At 40.2% G+C, this 20171-nt stretch overlaps 2 protein-coding genes across 10 annotated transcripts in view; both read left to right on the top strand.

Annotated features, from left to right (window-relative positions):
• Positions 1-5: 5 nt before the first annotated feature.
• Positions 6-3581, top strand: nit1 (nitrilase 1). Its single transcript, XM_044184581.1, has 6 exons — positions 6-510; positions 791-1024; positions 1461-1564; positions 1696-1832; positions 2263-2388; positions 2514-3581. Exons 1-6 carry the CDS (start codon positions 422-424, stop codon positions 2778-2780), a joined length of 957 nt encoding a protein of 318 aa, XP_044040516.1. The 5' UTR covers positions 6-421; the 3' UTR covers positions 2781-3581.
• A 1351-nt stretch (positions 3582-4932) lies between these two features.
• Positions 4933-20171, top strand: part of clcn3 (chloride channel 3) — a 40834-nt gene continuing 25595 nt past the window's right edge. For 4 of the 9 annotated variants that reach the window (XM_044184556.1, XM_044184554.1, XM_044184561.1 and 1 more), the window contains exons 1-2: positions 4933-5088; positions 12934-13115. In XM_044184556.1, the coding sequence (XP_044040491.1) occupies positions 12953-13115 (163 nt within the window). In that variant the 5' untranslated portion in view covers positions 4933-5088; positions 12934-12952. Of the gene's footprint in view, positions 5089-12933; positions 13116-17045; positions 17605-17673; positions 19197-20171 lie in introns of those variants that run through there. The other 5 variants (XM_044184562.1, XM_044184555.1, XM_044184560.1 and 2 more) reach the window with 4 other exon arrangements.

Here is a 20171-nt window from a genome sequence, read left to right as displayed (position 1 = left end):
TGTGTGGAAATGCAGTCCAGTGTGGCAGGATGTTTTTTGTTTTCCTTACATTTATGAACAAAGACAACAACCATGTATCGTGCCGTTTCTATTTTATATGGTAGGTAAAAGAAAAAGAAGATAGTCCCAAATCTGTTAATTATCTAAATGGCTGATGCCCTTCTGCTGAGCTATTTCTAGATCACCACAATGACAAAGCCAATGGGTGTTTGCCTGTGATTTTCATTTAGCTTCAGATCAGCAGTTTACTTTGCAAGACACAATTTTATCAGCAACTCCTGGTGACCTGGGCTGGCACCCAGAAAAATCCAAGGAAGGAAGGAAGGAAGCCCAGCTGATCCTTCCTGCTGTACACTGAACCAAATGCTACTAACATGGACTAAACAAGTAAGGTGACGTCCTGTGTAGGTCTCGTGGACCAATGTTCAGGGTCAGGTGCATTTTGGGAACATCTGCAAAGTATTTTGCCTCCCTCCCAGCTTGGAGACAACAGATCAAGCTGCAAAAAAGGTATGTTTATTATTCTGACAAGGGAATGTATTGTTTTGATACCTATTAGCTAGCCTATGATAAAGACTACATTTGTATTGTGTTATTTAAATTATACTTTACTTTAAATGTGCTCATATCCTAGTAAGATCACCATGGGTGCAAAGCTGTTCAATATTGTACCATAAATGTATAACAGAATAACTAGTACAGTTAATGATCAACCATGGTTGTCCTGACATCTTTGCCTGGCATGTAGCTCCTGTGCACTGGATATAATAACAACCTCTTCCCTGTGCAGGATGTCCACTTTACCTCGACCGGTGGCTGCAGTCTGTCAGGTGACAGCCACCCCGGACAAAGAGGCCAACTTCTCTGCCTGTAAACAGCTGGTGGAGGAAGCCAAGGAGCGAGGGGCCAGCATGGTCTTCCTGCCTGAGGGCTTCGACTACATCGGATCCAGTCGAGAGGAGACGCTGTCACTGTCTGAGAGCCTGACAGGAGACACAATCTCACAATATGCTCAGCTGGCCAGGTAGACAAATACTATTTATTTATGTTCCTAGGAAATATTGACATAGGTCTCACTTTTTGGCTTTGCTTTAGGGATTTTACTCTGCTTCCCACATTGGCAGAAAGGTGTGTTCAGTCCTGCACCGCTAAAAGATATTTTTCCTAACTTATTACCCCATGAGCACATAAAGAAACAGACCTTGTGTGCCGTAGTAATAGGAGCTAGGTAACCAGCCTGGATTAAAATTTCTTGTAACATTAGTGTAAATATGTATTTGGTAGCCAAGCAAGATTGGTTGGTAAAACTCTGAATCCGTCAGCAGTCATCTACTTTTACAGGATGACTGTTCCTGCTAGTTAAATCTAGTCACTAGTGTCTTATGTGTCACGTGAGGAAGATTTGAATAATTGACAATAATTAGTATTTCTACAGGTATTTTAACCTTTCTTTCTTCCAGGAAGTTGGAAGTGTGGCTGTCTCTTGGAGGATTTCATGAGCAAGGACATGAGTGGGAGTCTGACAGACGAATCTACAACAGTCATGTCATAATTAATGATAAAGGTAAAGATCCAGACTAATTCAAGCACTTATAAACGCTTTTAAAGACCCACAGTCCATGTTTTCCACTTGACGATTCCTTTTGGTACACACAGATACACGCTCACACTGACACATTGTCATTACACCCACAGGTGATGTCATTTCAGTCTACAGGAAGTCCCATTTGTTTGATGTGGAACTGCCAGAAAAGGGCGTATCCCTTAAAGAAAGTGCCTTCACCATCCCTGGACACTCCCTCGTGTCTCCTGTCCAAACTCCCATCGGCAAGGTGTCATTGTATGAAATAATAATCATCACCAAGTAGAGCTGTAAATGCACATGGATTCTTCATATTAGGCAATTCGTTTGAGAAACCTACTGTCACAGAAAAGATATCCCCAAATAGGCCGGCAAACGGTTGAGGTATTCCCAAACAGTCCAAGTGTTCTTGTGTGGACCATTTAAAAGAAGACAATGTATACAGTAATTGTAAACTTATGTTTACATGTACTGTATTTATTTTACCGTCAGGTTTGGAGTGAGTTTATTGGAAAGAAACATTTTTAATCAGGAATTGTAAGTTTTGGCTTTGAGATACAGGAGATTTTAAAATTTAGAAAAACAAAAAGGCTAATTTTTCTTGCTGAAATCTTCAGGCATGTTTTGGATCCATTTTGTTCTGTGTCTTTGTTTTGATAATTTTTATATTGTTGCCACAGGTTGGCTTGGGCATCTGCTATGATCTGAGATTCCCTGAGTTATCTCTGGCTCTGCAAAGGCATGGGGCCGAGATTCTGACTTACCCATCAGCCTTCACTGTAGCAACAGGAGCTGCTCACTGGGAGGTGGGATGAGCCATGATAAGACAACAGACTGTATGATTACTGAGGATAGTAATGAAAGCATAACTATAAGTTATAAATCCAAGCAAACACAAATCTCAGTAAAAATGTACTTTATTTATTCCCAGGTGTTACTCCGTGCGCGGGCAGTTGAGACTCAGTGTTTCGTCCTGGCGGCTGCACAGGTCGGCCGGCACCATGAGAAGCGCTCGTCGTATGGCCACGCCCTGGTGGTGGACCCCTGGGGTGAGGTGCTGGGCGACTGCGGAGGGGAGAAGCCAGGCATGGTGCTGGTGGAGATCGACCTGGAGAAGGTCAGCAGCACCAGGAGGAACATGCCGGTCCAACAGCACCGCAGAGACACTGGTTTCTATCACAGTCTGGAGAAGACTTGACTACAAGAGAAGTGCAAAGTTCAAAGTCTGTGTCACTGAAAAGACAGGCTGAATACAGTCTGAAGACAGGCAACAAACTAAACAGGAGGATGTCTTTCATTAACAGCTTACAGGAGACTGGATTTAGTCCATATCTCAAAAACATAACAGGTTTTCTCTTTTTGCTATAGGTTGTTTAAGTTCCTGCTATGCTGCATTATGAGCACTTCAAGTGATTTGATTAACGAGAGATCAAAAGAGAAATCATTGTCAGCTTGTTTAATCAGAAACAGCAGGATGGGGCGGCGGAAATATTAGTTTCCTGTGTGAGGAAAGAGGTATACATTCTTGTCAAATGAAGCTTTTAATGAATAAATATCATGGAAGTGTAAACATGGAGTAGTTGTTCTGCTCTTGATGAGATAAAAGTAATGTGAACTGTAGATTATTGGAGCTACTCATCTGCCTTTGCTGCTTCCTCGGATTTTTGAGTCATCACTGCAGTAGATAATCTCATTTCCAGTTAGTAAACCTCGCTCACAGCTTTCTGTCTATTCCCGTCAAGAAAATCAGCTCAGACCAAATGAGTCTGTAAATGACATTACTCGTACTCGTCAATAGATGGTGCTGTTGGGTCGAAACAATATAGGCAACAGGAGGAAATGGCAAAAGCTTACCGTAAAACATTCCTGTTCTAGTTAAATAATTGATATGCATTTGATCTGTGCTACTGAATTGATATGTACAAATTCACCTGTAATTTTTCTGTGATGAAATTAAACACTGTTGCTGAAACATTATAAACTCAAACATCTGACAAAACATCATCTACACTCGGTTTGTTTCCAATACAAATAAACGGTTCACACATCACATGCAAAATGATTATATCAGATAATGAATGAAACGGTGAAGAAATGTTTAATCTCTCCACTGGGGCCCAGAGACTAGTCATCTCTATTGTATAAAATATTGCTTATGATGTAGTATTAGGTATGTATTGTATGTAGCCAGGCGTGTACAAATAGTGTACAAACCCTTAAATCAATGTTTAATTTTTGTTTAGGCGAAGTCCTTTCTATCATCTTAGTTCCATTTTATGCTCTAATATGTAGAATTATCATTTAGTAACAATTTTTGTCATCAATTCATCCGTCAGTTATTTTTCCAGTTAACTGATTAATCGTGTAGTCTATAAAATGTCACAATTTTCCAGGAGCCCAGGCTGAGATCTTCAGATTTCTTGAGTCCAAAGGTTTATTCTTAACCTTTGAAAGCAGTGGTTTGGCAAAAGTAAAATCTTTGCGCAAGGTGCATTAACCAGCTTTTTGCAGGGCTTTCAACTGCATCTCACTGTCTTCCTCTGACTCTGATTTCTCTTTTTGTGCAACCAACAGTGGTGGAGGAAGTACTTTCATCTTTTAAAAGTTGCAATGCCACAGTGTAGAAATACTCGGTTACACATAAAAGTCCTGCATTTGAAAAGTTACTTAAGTACAAAAGAATCAGCATCAAAATATACTTAAAGTACCAAAAGTAAAAGTACTCATTATGCAGATGGGTTACTGTCACTGTTATTGTATTAATATGTAAGCGCCGCTTTAATGTAGTCGTCATTTTAATTACTTCATATACTTTTGTCAGTTTAATCTGTAACAATGCATAATATTTTATACATTGCCAAATAAATGTAGTGAAGTAAAATTATAATATTTCTCTCTGAAATGTATGAAAAGTAGAAGTATAAAGTAGCATAACATGGAAATACTCAAGTAAATTACAAGTACCTCAAAATTGTACTTAAGTACAGTACTTGAGTAAATGTAGACCCATGAATATGCCATGAACAATGACATTACAACTTAATTCTTACATTTGAGAAGCTGTAACCAGTATTCTGCATTTCTTGCTTGATAAATGACCTTAACAATTAATCGATTATCAGAATTTACGATACATTTCGTGTCCATCGACTAATCAATTAATCAACCACCTGTTTCCACACTACACAGGACCATGCTGGTTGTCATTTCTAGTTAGCGACTCGGTTGTGTTTTATCCCAGCCGGTTTGATTGCAGTGACTGGATGAATTATTGATCAGATGTTCTCCCTGCTGCCTGTTTAACTATCACAGACTGCTGCGGCTGGGATGTGAAACAGGAAGTGAACGTCACTGACACAGGAATGGGACTGAAAAAACAAAACACCACCATCATCATGATGAAGAGGAGAATGTCAAATCCACTCGTGTAGGAAACACAAATCCTCGTTTCAACTCAGGAAAAGGATGAATCGTCGTGTCCGAGCTGGAATCGAGGCATCCGGAAGGTGCGTTACCCCGTCCTTTACATTAGCTGTTAGGACGGTTAGCTTGGTGTGTTACAGAGAATAGAGATATGTGTGTGTTAAAACATCCGAGGCCGACCATCCATCCATCCATCCTCCTATCGCTGTCACAGTTTGTGAGCTCACAGGTTGATTTCACATCCTTCTTGCTGCCGAACAGGTGCTAGCTTGCTGCCTAGCTAGCTTGGACTTAGTGTGAATTCAGTGGAAATTCACCGTTAGCTTGTGTGCATGTCTGAATATGTTTTGTGGGTTTATTAGACGCTTTGGTGGACTCAGGCCCTCGGCTGCAGCCAGTGGAAGCTGAAGCTGCACCATCCATCCAACGGCTGCATGCAAACAGTCCCCTCTTGATGTGCTTTTTTCTTGGACATTTTCACCATGTGATGCAGAGCTAACGTTAATGCATGCGCGGCTAACTGCAGCAAAGGACTGTCTGTGGGATGTTATTGCCATGCAGGCTGTGTCATGGTTGTTTTATCATCATTAGCACTGAAAATCAAATCAGTCTTGTGCTTGTGAAGGCCACATGTCCTCTTGCCTCCATATTCATCATGATATTGAGGTTTAGTTGTATTAAATAAAACTGCATATAGTTATTAAGTTACTTTGGCTGAGGTCTGACAGTCCCATCATCATGTAGTCTGTTGACATTAACTACATATCATATTACTATTATTATTATTATGTGATTTTTCCAGCTCTAAACATATATGATGATTGGTGAAGATGGTAGTGCTGCAGATAATGACTATTTTCATTAGCGATTAATAAGTTGATTGCATTTTTGACTCTGGATGTGTGGGGTGAGCTGGGATGCTGTATTTTAGGCTTAAGTATGCTGTTCTTTTTCCTTTGTGTGTAAGTTTAAACTGCTGCTCACGTGTCTCTACATGACTCTCAAATTTGCTAAAATATTAGAGATGATTTGTCATCTCCGAACTTCATATTTGTGGGGGAAAATGCAAATTGAAATAAAAATACGGACGCCTTGGTGTCAGTGCGAGTAGTTGTGACCCTGATCATGATGTACATCCGCTTTGACATTCATCTATTCCACTTCACATAGCCCCTTTAACTAACCATGGCGACAAGATGTCCTTGGCACTAAAAGTAGAGTTAATGTTAAACATCAACTCCAGTCAATGTTTCCCTGCTGTTTCCTTTTCACTGTTCAGGTATTCAGTTGTATATTTATGATTTATGATTAGCCGGCTGACCTATCACAGCAGAATCAAGAGTCTGTTTCAGTTTTTCTCTTTCCACCTGTCAGTTACAGACAGGTCAGACCAAAGGCACAGCAGCGCTCCTTATTTGATTGGCCATCGCTGTTGGTTTAATCAGCTCTCCTGATTGTGTTATGTCTGTCTGGAGTGTTTGCCTTCATTCTGTTAAGCGTGACCTTCAGTTTCATTCACAGTCAGACAATCGACTCGTGACGTCTCATTGAAGTGTTTATCTCCCTCACCTCATTTCACATGACCCAGTCTGTATGATCACCTACAGTTCTCTTGCTATATTGTTCATCTGGAAGTAGAAGGTCAGATTACACAGGCCAGCAAAAATATCACACGTTTTTGAATCTTGCTTAATTACTGTCTTGACTTTCACTTCCTTATATGTCTCGGATGAAAACATCAGCCTGGACTTTTACATCTCCAGCTGATATTGTAATTTACATGATGTGGATTCCAGGTGTCCATCCTACTAAGACTTATGCAAACATATGGTACATACATGCAGACATCTGAAGCTGCAGCTAACAATCATTTCACTAGTAATTAACCTTTTAGGTTTTGTGATTAATTGATTATTTTGCCAATTTGCCAAGTTACTTAGTCTGATCAGCAGGCAATAAAGTCATTTTTCTATCATAATAATGAGGCACAGAGACAAGCAAAGCTAATCTTCTCATTTGTAAAACTGTAACCAGAATATGCTCTGTATTTTTATTTCATAATGATCCAAAATGGTCAGTTGTCAATCAAAAGTAGAACCTGAACGATACTGGATTTTTGAGACTAATACTGATATTGACATTTTATCAGCTGCGTTTTTTTTTTTTTTTACATAAATACAAAATATAAACAACAGTCCCTTTTTTTTAAATTTGGTTATTAAAGAAAAAAATAAGCTAGTACATATTATGATTGATTAAATCTGTCCACTAGTTGATAATCAGCATTATCAAGATTTTGCCATCTTTATTGGTACTTATACTATAACCAACACCTCTATTAATCTGGTGTGAGTTCACCATAACAAAAGCTGCATGTGCACAACCTTCCCCCAAACTCAATGTAGAAGCATACATTAAGTGCAATAGTTCATCTTTTTCAAGGCTTGGCAGAAGGATGTCATTAAAAAAACTATATATCTTTTATCCAAAATAAATGAAGATACATTTTTAGCTTTATACAGTTTTCAATGTAGTATAACTTAATTGACTAGGTGATTGACCGTTAGTCAGTTGATACTTTGATAATTGCTTAATTGTTTAAAGATGTGCTGATTTACTTTCTTCCACATATTACAAATCAAATATCATTGGATTCTTTGACTTTTAGACAAAATAAATAATTTTAATAAGTTGCTCTGGTAATTAACGATGTGCATTTGTTATAATTGTTTTATCTAACAGATTCAATTATTTAATGAAAATAAATAATAAATAGATGGCGTGATAATCTATTCATTATCACTTAAATCCACGGAAAGCTAATAACAACTTATAGCTAGTATCTGACATTAAGTGTGAAGAGAGAGCTTTGTTTTTTTCGTGGTATGTGCGTGTATTATTTTCTCAAACTGACATCAGTACGTGACTGCACAACTTCAGCAGTTAGTCAGTGTCAGTGATACAGTCAGTGCAGTTGTCTTCTGATTGGCTCCATGTTGTTGAAGTGCTGTTAATTAGGAGGAGTGAAAGCTCCCTGTTGTGTTGGAGCTGCTATACGGTGGATGTTTTGCTACAAAGCGATCCATATATCGACCGCACGCTGCCTTTTTTGAAGGATGTGTGTCAACTTGTTGGCCCTGTCTGTGGAGGAGGTGTGAGCCTGTCGGTTAGAGGGTGGGCAAAACGCTGAGTCACATCCCAGCAACAGTCGCCTGGGCAACACCTCCATAGTCACCAGCCGGAGGAAGATAAGGCCCTTTGTTGCTCAACTAGTTGTGTAACATCAGCAGACCCTGCAACATTTTGTTCCCTCGCTGCTGTTATCGACCGTCACACACACACACTCCTCCCTCTCCTTAGCTTATCCTCAAATGGCGACATGAAATCTGACTCGTAGGGTAGTAGCTCCTCAATAATCAACACACTCTAGTCTCCCTGGCATAATTACTGTTTTGATTACTGTTCCAAAGAATGAGGGGAAACATGAACAAGTATACTGCAGACTGTCATGATTATAGTGATCAAATATCACCAGCAGAGAGAAATAATGAACAAGTCTAATTAAAGCAGACCATCGTAAAGAGGCTCAGCAGCACAGTTCATTTGATATCAGAACTGTATGTCTAAAAAGATAATTGCACACCTTTTAAAATGCATTTTACACTCTCTTGCTACTTTGCAGTGCTGCATGAATCAGCACCCCTGCTGTGTTGTGTTTTCAATCTCAGAACGACCACAAAAGCTTAGTTTGAATCCAAACAAATTAGTTTAAGGAGGTAAAGAAAGTTTGGTGCGATTAAGCAGAATGGTTTAAATTTCAGTCCGGTGGGAGGTTTTCTTGCTCTGGGCCAAATCAGGACGATTCTACAGTGTAACTAGAGGTCAAAGAGCAAAAAAAAGGCGATTATCACATGAGCTCAACTAGAAGAGCTGTGCCTCGACATTGACTCTGCAAACAAGCTCAATTGAATTTCCAGGCCACACTGATTAGATATAGCTCAAAAGAAAGTCCTGTCTCATGGTGAATCAGAGAGACTGTTGACTGGGAAAGTTTCTCTTTCCTCTTTTCCTGAAATTATAGAGTTTGTGCCAGAGGATTAGTGCTCTTCAGTTTCACTGTTGGGGTTTGCAGAAGGCTTTTGTTCATGATAGCTTGTGCTGTGATGTGGTATTACCATCATAACAAAGTGTCTAGGTTTATTTGTTAGAGGTGATTGACTTTCACTGCAACACCCCACATCTAAAGGGAAAGTGTCGGTGCTGTTGCAAGCCATTTTGAAATATAAAATGAATCTGAATTAGAGCCTGACCAATAAATTGGCCGTGCTGATATATAGGCCGAAATAATTGGTCAGTCAATTACAGTACAGAACTGCTAAAGATCTGCTTGTGGCTGTTTAGAAACAAGGTTGCAATTATATAGTTTGTCCACCAGACGTTTATATTTCAACTAAAATATCCCACTCAGTACACACCTTGGTCACAATACTTGACTTTACTGACTTTTTAAACGCCTCAAAAATGCAGTATTGGTCAGGCTTTTATCAGAGTATTGTGAGACAAAAGTTTATTGAGACTTTATAAAATGAAAATAGTCCTTAACTGTGCGTAACTTGAAGCCTTAATATAATTTAAATGGGTGAGTTAAAATTGAACCCCCCCCCTATAGTTTTCATGAACAGCTATAGAGACCAAAACCAGTTTTTGTACCAGACTGTAAACATGTTTATTTCTGCTGTGAAGTTGGGCATTTTAACATGGGGCTCCATGGGGATTGACTTGCTTTTGGAGCCAGCCTCAAGTGGCCATTCGAGGAACTACAGTTTTTGGTACTCCCGCGTTGGCTTCATTTTTCAGTCCTGGATGTTGCCGCTTGGTAGAAACACATCCTTCAGTGAAATGAACTACTTTGTTGTGCACCGGTATAGAAAATAAACAGAAAGTAACTGCACAATCAGAGCTCACTATGTAAATTACCTCCTCAATGCACATACATGTGAATCCATATGTGTGAACGAGCCGCGAAGCATGTTGCACTTCTGGTCAGTAATGTCACAACAGGTGCTTTGCTTTTGAAAGCTGAAGGAAAACACACACAAAGAACCAGGGAAAACACCTGCTGTGACATCACTGATTGCAATGTTTTAGGACGTGCATGTTGGACAGTTTCAGCCTAAATAAAGCAGCAGATTTCTGCTTTATTTATTCTTTGAAAGCAAACATTAGATATACTCTTAGAAATAAAGGTGCTAACTAGAACCATATAGGGTTCTTCAGCTTGTCCCCATAGGAGAACCCTTTTTGGTCCCTGTTAGAACCATTTATAAAGGTTCCACCTGGAACCCTTTTAAGAGGGTTCTGCCTAGAACCATCTGTGAAAGGTTCCACTCAGAACCCCTTCCACACACCCAGAAGAGCTTAACAAAAGCAAGAGCACCCTTGCTTTCAACAATCCTTGAAGAACTCTTATTTCCAAAAAAGGTTCTTTTGATGAAATGGGTTCTTAATGGAACCCTTAGTCTTACAAAGAAGCCTTTCTTCAAAAAAAGGGTTCTTCGAAAGCGAATGGTTCTGGGTGTAACCTTAGCCCTTCAGGAAGAACCCTTTTTGAAACCATTATTTCTAAGGGCGTACTGTAGAAAGCACACCGCAATTTTATTAGCCGGTAAGTCAAATTTTGATGCTATTCCGATTATTTCAGTGCTGTACTCAATCCACAGTGCTCACAAAACGTTAATGTAGAGAGTTTCAAACTTTTAAACTTTACACAAAAAATGTCTGGTTCACTCTGAAACCCACATTTTTTTCAAATGTACTTCACCTCTTATTGAGATGGAAATTCTCAAATGATTATTGAAAATACAATTTACCTTCTCTTGCCATGGCATTCACTTTTTATAAACTTTCTGTATACACTGGATATAAGGATCATTTTGTTGTAACAGCACTTTTCTTTTTTATACATTTTTAGAGAAATCCACTTCCTAAATCAATCGAGCTGACTCCAGCTTTTCTTTGTCTTCACTTCCTTTTCTGAATGTCATTTTTCACACTGCAGGAAAGAAAAATCAAGACAAAAAGTCAAGATCAAGAAGCAGATCGAATCCATTCAAGTTAATAGAAATCTTTTTTCACAGAGATATAGAGGAATATGGAGGCGCCTATCAGACCGTAAAGGATTTGTGAAGATCAGTCAGGCTGCTGGGCACAGTCTATCTTTCTCCTGAACTCTCTTCTTCTTCCTTACTTTGTGACTCATCACACCTTGAGGTCGATATTCCTATAAATATCTTCAGGTTATCTTCAATTTTCAGGAGTCATTGGACTGTCATTGTGCTCGGCCTGGTGGGGACCATTTTAGGTCACGACTGTCACTGCCTGAGTCACGTCTGTGGTTTCAGATTCTGGTGTAGTTTCCACCTTTTCCACAGGGGGGCGAGGTTTAAGTAAAGATGAGGTGCTGTGTGTTGACTGCTCTCTTTGGTCCAGCAGTGTTATTATCAAAACATCACTGCCAAATATATTGACATTTTAAGTATTGTCTGAAGGAAACAAACAAATTCCTAGCTATATGCAGTATTACCAAAGTGCTGTCCAGTTTTAAAGGTATTCACATATTCCTTAAGTTATATAAATATATACTATAATTTCCTAGGAAGTTTTTCAATAGAACTGTGTAATTTGGTACTAATTATAGGGAAACCATGGATTTACTAGAGAGAAAATCTCTACGTAAACCCAAATAAATTCAATATAAATAGTTCAGTATTCATTTATTCTCCATTTATGTGAAATTGTGTAATGCCTGTAGACATATTTCACATTTTTCCATCTCTAGGTTACACTACACTAACAATTAATTGGACTTAATTTATTCCAACACTGTATTTTCTCTATAATTAGTACCAGATTATATAGTTATTAGAAATAAGTCTAAGGAGGTACGAGGCTCATGAGTTCACATTGGCTCATCATCATCAAACAACTTTCTCTCCATCTCAGGCCCCCTGACTGTCCACGTTCATCTTAAACTCTAGTGGATCACCTGTGTCCCTTCTCTCTCATTCCTTCTGCACCTCATTCATTTTTTGTTTTACTTAATCTTGTGACTTAATCTTCCATCACCATGCGCTCCAGCACATGGTGATGGAAGATTAAGTCACAATATTTCTGTTAGACTGCCTCTCTAATCTCTTACGGTTATCTGCACCTTGAAAATGTAGTTGATACTTAACACAAAAGTAGAAAGTAGAAGATTAAAATTGAATTGAAATGAAGGACAATAAACGAAAACAATATTGAGTATAATATAGAGTATATTATGATCTGGTGATAATTTCTGTGGGTTTTTAAAACAACAAGGAAAAAAGAAAAACCTATGCACCTGACATTGATAGAAGAAAGGTCAAATTCTCTGGGTCATATGTAGGAAAGTACTCTGTATTTCTTCTTTCTTGACTTTGTGGGTACTTCTCACTTACTTTTGCTCTTTTGGTTTTCCAGTGAAGGCACCAGTCGCCTCATTCTCCAAATATAACTGGACAGCAATGTAATGGGTGGATAAAATGAATGAATGAAATGAACTGATGGTTGTCTTTCAGCTCAGGTTTTTGTTGTTTGTGCTAAACTGAGCTGCTCTGAGAACAAGCTCTGGTTTGTGTTGCTTGTGGTGTGCCATTCAAATGATAAAGTAGATTTTTGCTGGACTATAAATGTGTGCATGACCTAGAATCTCTCTATCACAGCCTCACTGTGGTGCCCGTCTGTCTTTGCTGTTTACCTGTGAGTCAGTATGCACGTTAACAACCCACCCTACTCATCTGTGTACCTGACAGACTCACTTCACCTTGTAGACTCTGTAATCTAGCATTCTCACAACACGGTGTGTATATCTCCACCACTCCCCTCCCTCCCTCCTTTTCATCCAGGGCACCGGCGCGTTGCTAAATGGAGTCGGAGCAGCTGTACCACAGAGGCTACTGCAGGAACAGCTACAACAGCATCGCCAGCGCCAGCAGCGACGAGGAGCTGCTGGATGGAGCCGGCGTCATCATGGACTTCCACACCACCGAGGACGACAACCTGCTGGATGGGGACGCTGCCTCCCCAGGTAGGGAGTATGGGATACCTCCAAATACCTCCCCCAGCTGTTTGATTGGTCCTTTTGAGCTTCCCCTCCATGACCCAGGCTTGACGAACCCCAACCCTCACTCTCCAATCAGATAGGACCTTTCCTTGAATTCTCACTGAGCTTCCCATCGTGCCCGGTTCTTTCTGTTGCTGCGTCTTCAAGTCGAAAATCGAGTTTATCTTCTGGTTCACACTTGGCCAGACGTAGCAGATACGTTGCTGCTCTGGTTATGAGTCACCCCACTGCTGATGTCAAGACGCATCAAGTGTGTGTCCGCTCGTGTGTGTTGCTGTCCTGTGATGCAGCCGCTCTGCCATCTGCCTCCTCCTCATCTCCATCCACACCCATCAGCTGCTCTGCATGCCGTCTTGTCACACCTTACAGACTCCTCCTGCCGCCCAGCATCCACCCTGCTTCTGTTTTCACTGAAGCAGCCTGACAAGTGGTTATAAAACTATGAATTTGATATTTAAATGGAAAAGAAAAATGGCTATACATGGCCAAAGTCACTTCTTTGTATAAAAATAAGAATATGTAACAAAATTATTTGAGCTCAGAAGTAAACTTATTAGCTTTCAGAGGTTTCGACCGTATCTCATGGTCTTCATCAGCAGATAGAGCTGGCTCAGGTGACCTAAGTGGGGCCCTCAAGTGATAACAAGTGATGATAAGTTAAGATAAAAGTTTATGAGCATGAAAGTATCTGTGACAAAGTAATCTCAACTCAAGATAACATACTAGCTTTTTCAGACCTTTCAACCAAATCTCACGGCTTTATCAGCAATAGGAACTGGTTCAGGGACGCAGTAACTAATAAGATTTATTCTTACCTTCTTACCTTAAACCAAACTTTATCATGGTTTTGCCTGCTCCTGGTTCCTCTTTATTGTGTTCTCCCGTTTCCATCCACCATCATGACCTGGTCACCTTTTTAACATCCTTGCTTCCTGTTTCCTGCAATTTGTTTTGTGGTCTCACTACCACTTTTATGTGTGCTTTGGCCTTGCTCATTGTTCCTCCTCCATCTTGACTCTTGGCTCACGTGGATCGGTCTTTCCTGTTAGGTAGCAATGAAAGGATGGACGGTCGTAATAATACTGACATGTGGCAGAGCCTCTGTTTGTTTTTTTTGTTTTTTTGCATTCATAAATGCGTCATCAGCTGGCTAAATATAGAAGAGCTTAGGTGGAGTGTGGCGTACAAGTGAGACAAAAAAAACAATATGATTATTACCTCATTCATAGTTCTCTGCCATGCTTCTGCTTATCTGGTTGCCATGCTACATAATTATAGTCATAGCTGTCATTCCAGTGCATCCACCTGTTTCTTTTTCATTCAGCAGCTCAGTGGCACTCTAACTGGTATATCTGGTGTCCCATCAACATCCGATCTGCTGCATGCGGTCTGTTCTTCCTTTTTTGAGTAAAGATGCTGATTTCTCTTGTTTGCCCACTTTCTTTAGTTTTGACTTGCAGCTGATCAAACAGAAAAGTCACATGCTGAGGGGTTGTGTCAGAGGTGTCTGCAGAGTTTGGCTCTCCAAATATGAATGGCTTGTATTTAATCAGAATGCTTCTAATTTGGTTTGATTTTTTTGTGAAATCCATGTGCTCTTTGAAACCAGAAAGAGCACTGAAGTTAGCAAACTCGTGTTTATGCATAAAGACACTACTCTCTGTATGGACTCTCTCTAGTATTTGCTGAGCATATTAACATATTTTCTCTCTATTTGAATTGGATAATTAGGATTAACTGCCTGTATTTGAGTCAGTTTAAAGTTTTTGGGTTGCAGACAGGGTTTAGAATAAAGATACACTGCACAATAAAAGATAAAAATACACATTTGTTTGGAAGGTTGTGGTGAAAGTAAACTTATTCTACTATTATTTGTCATCTCCCTTTTCTGTAGTAGAACTTTCTTGAGTTTAAGTCTGATCACAGCTGTTTCTGTTTTTGTGTTGTTGTATCAAGCATTAGCCTATGTGTTACTACTGTATAATGTGTCATCATTGTTTATAAGTCATGTGGTACGTATATGGTTGGCACAAAAACTGTAATACTTCTGTTAAACTGAACACCTAATTCTGAGAAGCTAAAAACCTGTTTGTTCTGGTGTTCAGTGTTGCCTTTTGCACAAACGTAAAAGCTCACAATTCTGTGGGAAGGTTGCTATGATCCTCAAAAGAACGGCACATAAAGCAATCTAAAGGTTACACTAATGGTCTAATGGAGAAAGTTGCGATTTTCCTTCTCTACAGTACTTCTGTTTTCACACTTTTAATCATCATTAAGTCATCTGAACATGTAAACATGCTTTTTGATCCCCATGAGCTTGTGTTTTTCTGTAGGAATTAACTGTCTGGGATTGTGAAAACTGACAATTTACATCCTGGATTCATTACTGGATTCAAACAACATTAGTTGGTAGAATTCATGTCTTCTTTATTGAAACACCTACAGCAACAGTGATAGATCAAGACCACACATTTTATATTATAGTGTAAGTCTAAATATAGGTTTTAACTTGGCAGGCTGCATCTAAAGATTTCTCAAAGTGAGTTGCTTACTGACTTCAGTTGTATGATTTCTAAGTGTAGTAAAGCGTAGCAGTGATATAACGACTCTAGAGTCTAGACTCAGCCTATTCATTATTGAAAAGGTGCCCAGGCTATTCAGCAGGACACACATGGATGATTTAACTGTATGGGCGACCATGTACAGAGCAGCAGGATGCAGACAGAAGTGGGATTGTACAGAACAAGATCAAAGTCTAGCTAGCGAGGCTGTAGTTTGGCCTGGAGGTTGTGCTGCAGCAAAGGCAATGTTGTTACCTAAAACAAAAAAAGATTTATCCTCTGCTTTGTCAGCTGTACTTGTTGTGTTTTAAGCTGAACAAAACATTGGCATTTCAACATGGTAACATTAGCATTCAGCTCAAAGCACAGTTAATGTTTACAGGCATACAGTTAGCATGTTAACATGCATATTTACAACTACTGCATGTTAACATGCTATGTTTAGCATGACATTTAGCATTCTAACATGTTAGCATGCTAGTGTTAGCTTATGAACATGTTTAGTACATAATATTGAGCATGTTAGCTTATTAGCTTACATACTATAGCAACCAATGTTGGATTATTAAGGTTGATACTGATACTGATTTTTACATAAACGCATAACATAAACAAACATAGATGATACAGATCTCTTTAAAAGAGATTTCTGTAAAGATACATACTGTGACATTTTACAGTGTAAAAATCAACTTTTCACTGCATTTTGGTGGACAAACTATGTAAAGGAGACGCTGTTTCTAAATTACCTCGACCCTTGTTTGGCATTTCTGTACTGCAATTTATTGTCACTTATCGGCCCACATATACACGGTGCTAGATGGAAAGAGAGGGGATAACCAAAGTCTTTAGGATTTATCATCTGGGGAGTCGTTGCTGTTTTTCTTTGGGATTTTCCATATTTACAAGTTTTGTATTTTGTCTTTGCCGTATCACTTTACTTACAGAGGTAGTAGAGGTTGTGTTTATGTACTGTACGTGTGTTTATCTAAGAGGGATTGGCTTACATTTCAGTGTCTCCAGTCTCTATCTAGTGATTAGCCTCGTATTCTTTGACTCTGAAACTGGACCTCTGGGCAGTTAACTACGAAAGGTGAAAGCATAAGGTAACTTTAACCGGCCGCCACTTATAATGTCACTGCTGCTACAAATGGAAAACGAGCCTCAGTGAAATGGTGCAACAATCAGATACACAACACATAACTGATACTGCCATACAGTGGAAACGGATCTGATAACCACTTTTGTATTAACCAGGTCGTAAGAAAGGCTAACAATCATTTGCAACTACTATTTGTTCCGTTTACAGTCTTTTTTTTTTTTTTTTTGGACCTTATTGTAATGTATATAACTGTATATGCCTGGGCTCCACCTCCCAGTCTCGTCAGCCTTGATTTGTGTGTGACACCCAGTCCTGCACCAGCATTCCCATGAACCAGTTTGGCTGCCAGCCGGTGTGAGCTAGCGTTTCAGGAAATCTCTGGATGAATGCTCTTCCTTGAAATTGGTGTGCTGCCTGTCTCTGACTCTCTGTGCTATTTTTATGTAGTTGTGAGGGGTGGGTTCTTAGGTAAGCTTGTAAAAGCCCTCCTCAGGGCTGCGACTGCAGTGTGAGCAAGGGGCCGGCTCACTCTGTAGCCCCGTGGAGATTTTTGCTGAAACTTTTTGTTTGCTTAGCAGATGTAAAGGAGATAAATGGAGAAATGCTTTGGAAAATGTGGGACCTCGAACTGAAAAGGATTTCCCTTTTAACTCACTGGATTACGGAGACTCGAGAGATTTTTCTGTTTCAAACTTCATGTTTTGCTGCTTTGACGTCCTGACTGGGACTTGATGAGCAGGGCAGTAGCAAACTATGGCTAAAATTGCCTTTGTCATTGCCTAGCAACAAGGTAAGGGGCCATGGAGGTCTAAGGTATGTTTTTTATATTATAGTGATGACAACAGCGTGTGAAATGTCAGGGTCCCATTGTTTAGGCCTGGGAACTGCAAGGGATGTGGAAGGACCTGACTTTGTTTCATATAATAACACATTATTACACCAACTTTACAAAACACCTGCCTTGAAATACAGTGACTGTGTGATCCCTTTTGGATTTTACCCATGAAATCCACTTCAGTTCAGAATGGTGTGTTAAGGGTGGAAAGTAGGGAAGGTCCCTCTACATTACAGTCTGTAAAGTCGGTCTTGCATTTAGCACAGATGCTATGAGACGTCCAGATGATATCTCACGTTTCATATCCTCCCTTTAGAGTTAACACGAGAGGAAGCTTGAGCATTGCTTGCTCTCCCTTGCTGCAGCTTTTCTTACAATCTTAGAGTTTCTCTTATTTCATTTTCTCTTTGCATACTGAAGGCAAGGCAGGAGATGCGGTTGGAATTTATTCAAAAATAACCAAAATAACAAGGCAAATTGGCAAATAACTTCCACAGGCATTTAGTTATTTCTTGTTTGTGCAATAACAAAGCTTTCTTTCATTTCACCTATGAAAAGGCTTAGTGATTTTGAATTAAATTGGCCAAATACTGCTGTGGTAAATTTTCTCCTTTTATCAGTTAGGGCTGTAACCAGAGATGGACCAATCAAACATATTCAGTTTACCATCATATGTGAGATTATTCACATTTTAGGGGCTGGAGTCAGAACATTTTTGCATTTTTGCTAGAAAAATTACTTTACAGTTAATTCATAATCAAAATAGTTGCCAATCGGATAATATTTTCAGCTGCATTATCATTATCCACCTGACGGAGTGGCACACCTGTCAGCAAGCTCCTCAGCCTGTTCCACTGCATACTAAGCTATTAGAACTCCTGACTTTAACCCCCCTGCACTTGTTCAGAATGGAATATTCCTTTTCAGAACTCAACCTCACACACACACACACCCCTGTGACCCGGCACCATGGTCTCTCCCATACAGCCAGGGCTTACTGATCACCCCTAGCAACCAAGCAGGCAAGGCTGACCGGCCTGGTGTGATCGTCTTTCCCCTGTGTGTGTGTGTGTGTGTGTGTGTGTGTGTGTGTGTGTGTGTGTGTGTGTGTGTGTGTGTGTGTGTGTGTGTGAGTGAGAGAGAGTGTGATGACATCATCAGCTCTAACAGTCAGCTGCTGCAGTGGAGAGAGCGAGCGAGAAAGAAAAGGGAGGAGGGAGGGAGCCCTGTGCACACACACACACACACACACACACTCTCACACAGCTCCGCTTGTCTTCCTCCGCTAAACATGGCAGCCACACACGCAGTGAGCAGTGCGTAGTGAAGCCTAGCTTTAGCTTAGCCTCGTTTCAACTGTCAACATGGAGGAGGAGGACGCGGCGGCCGACCCCTATTTGCCATACGACGGGGGAGGGGACACAATACCCCTGCAGGAGATCCCTAAAAGAGGTACGCCACGTCCCCTCTTATTTTTTCTCCCCCTTCCCTCCGGTTCCCTCCTTACCTCTCGCTGCTGTGATGACAGAGGCCGTCCTCCTTGTACAGTGAGTGCATGTAGCCATATGGCAGGCAGACACGGTGCAGTTTTAACAAACGTTGGTGAGGCATGGAAATCGCTGTGCCAGTATGGGCTAGAAGCTGCCATTGCTAATGATAGCGCTGCATGTTCTGTGGGAGCAAAACAGCTATTTGACCAGCATATTTCACCATTCACCTCTGTTGACGATTAACCAGCAGTGTGTGTGTGTGTGTGTGTACGCCAGAGATAATGAGATAAAGAGACAGTTGATTTAGTGTGAAGGCTTGTGCTTGGGCCTGTAAGCAGCAGCGGGTAAAGACAACATCATCCATTTTAATTTCAGGCACAGTGAGGCTTTAGCTACAACGTATGTGAACTGGATGTTCATAGATTTAGGCTGTGTGTTTTCACAATGTGCCTGCAGTGTGAGGACACCTGTTGGCTAGATTTAGGAAGTCACCTGACATCCCATCAAACATAACTAGCACCTCAGGGAGTAGGCATGCAGTCAAGTCCTGTGAAATTATCACTTGTTTTTCTACAGAAAAATGTAGTCTTATTTGTCTTTCCAATGTGGCCTTTAGGGAGTTTTCATTTCATTGGTTCCTCCAGGCCTTGTTAGATTTTAACGGGGAGCAAACAGACAAAAGGCCCCAAGTGAGTTCAGGACAGATCCGCTGCTGCCTACATCCACTTTGTGCAAAGGGACGTCCCTACATCCAAGCTTTTAATTCCTCCTCACGCACAGTTTCATAGTTTACAGATCAGATTGCCGCATCTAACCGTACGTCTCTATTTCTATTTTGGCAGTCTTTCACGTAGAAGCAGCTTTACCCACGTGTCTTCTGGCAGTTTCCCATGTCATGGTTACATGAATTGTAATCCATATAAGTTTGTTAGTCAGTTTCCTGCTTTAATAACCCGTGAAAGTGAACATATAGTGTGTTTACTACTGCAAAACAAAATATAGTAATTTGTTCACTTTAAGGACATTTGAAAC

Source organism: Siniperca chuatsi, linkage group LG22, assembly GCF_020085105.1.
Source record: "Siniperca chuatsi isolate FFG_IHB_CAS linkage group LG22, ASM2008510v1, whole genome shotgun sequence".
Classification (NCBI taxonomy): Eukaryota; Metazoa; Chordata; class Actinopteri; order Centrarchiformes; family Sinipercidae; genus Siniperca; species Siniperca chuatsi.
Note: the sequence above shows the minus strand (reverse complement) of the source record. Positions and strands in the feature narration are given on the sequence as shown.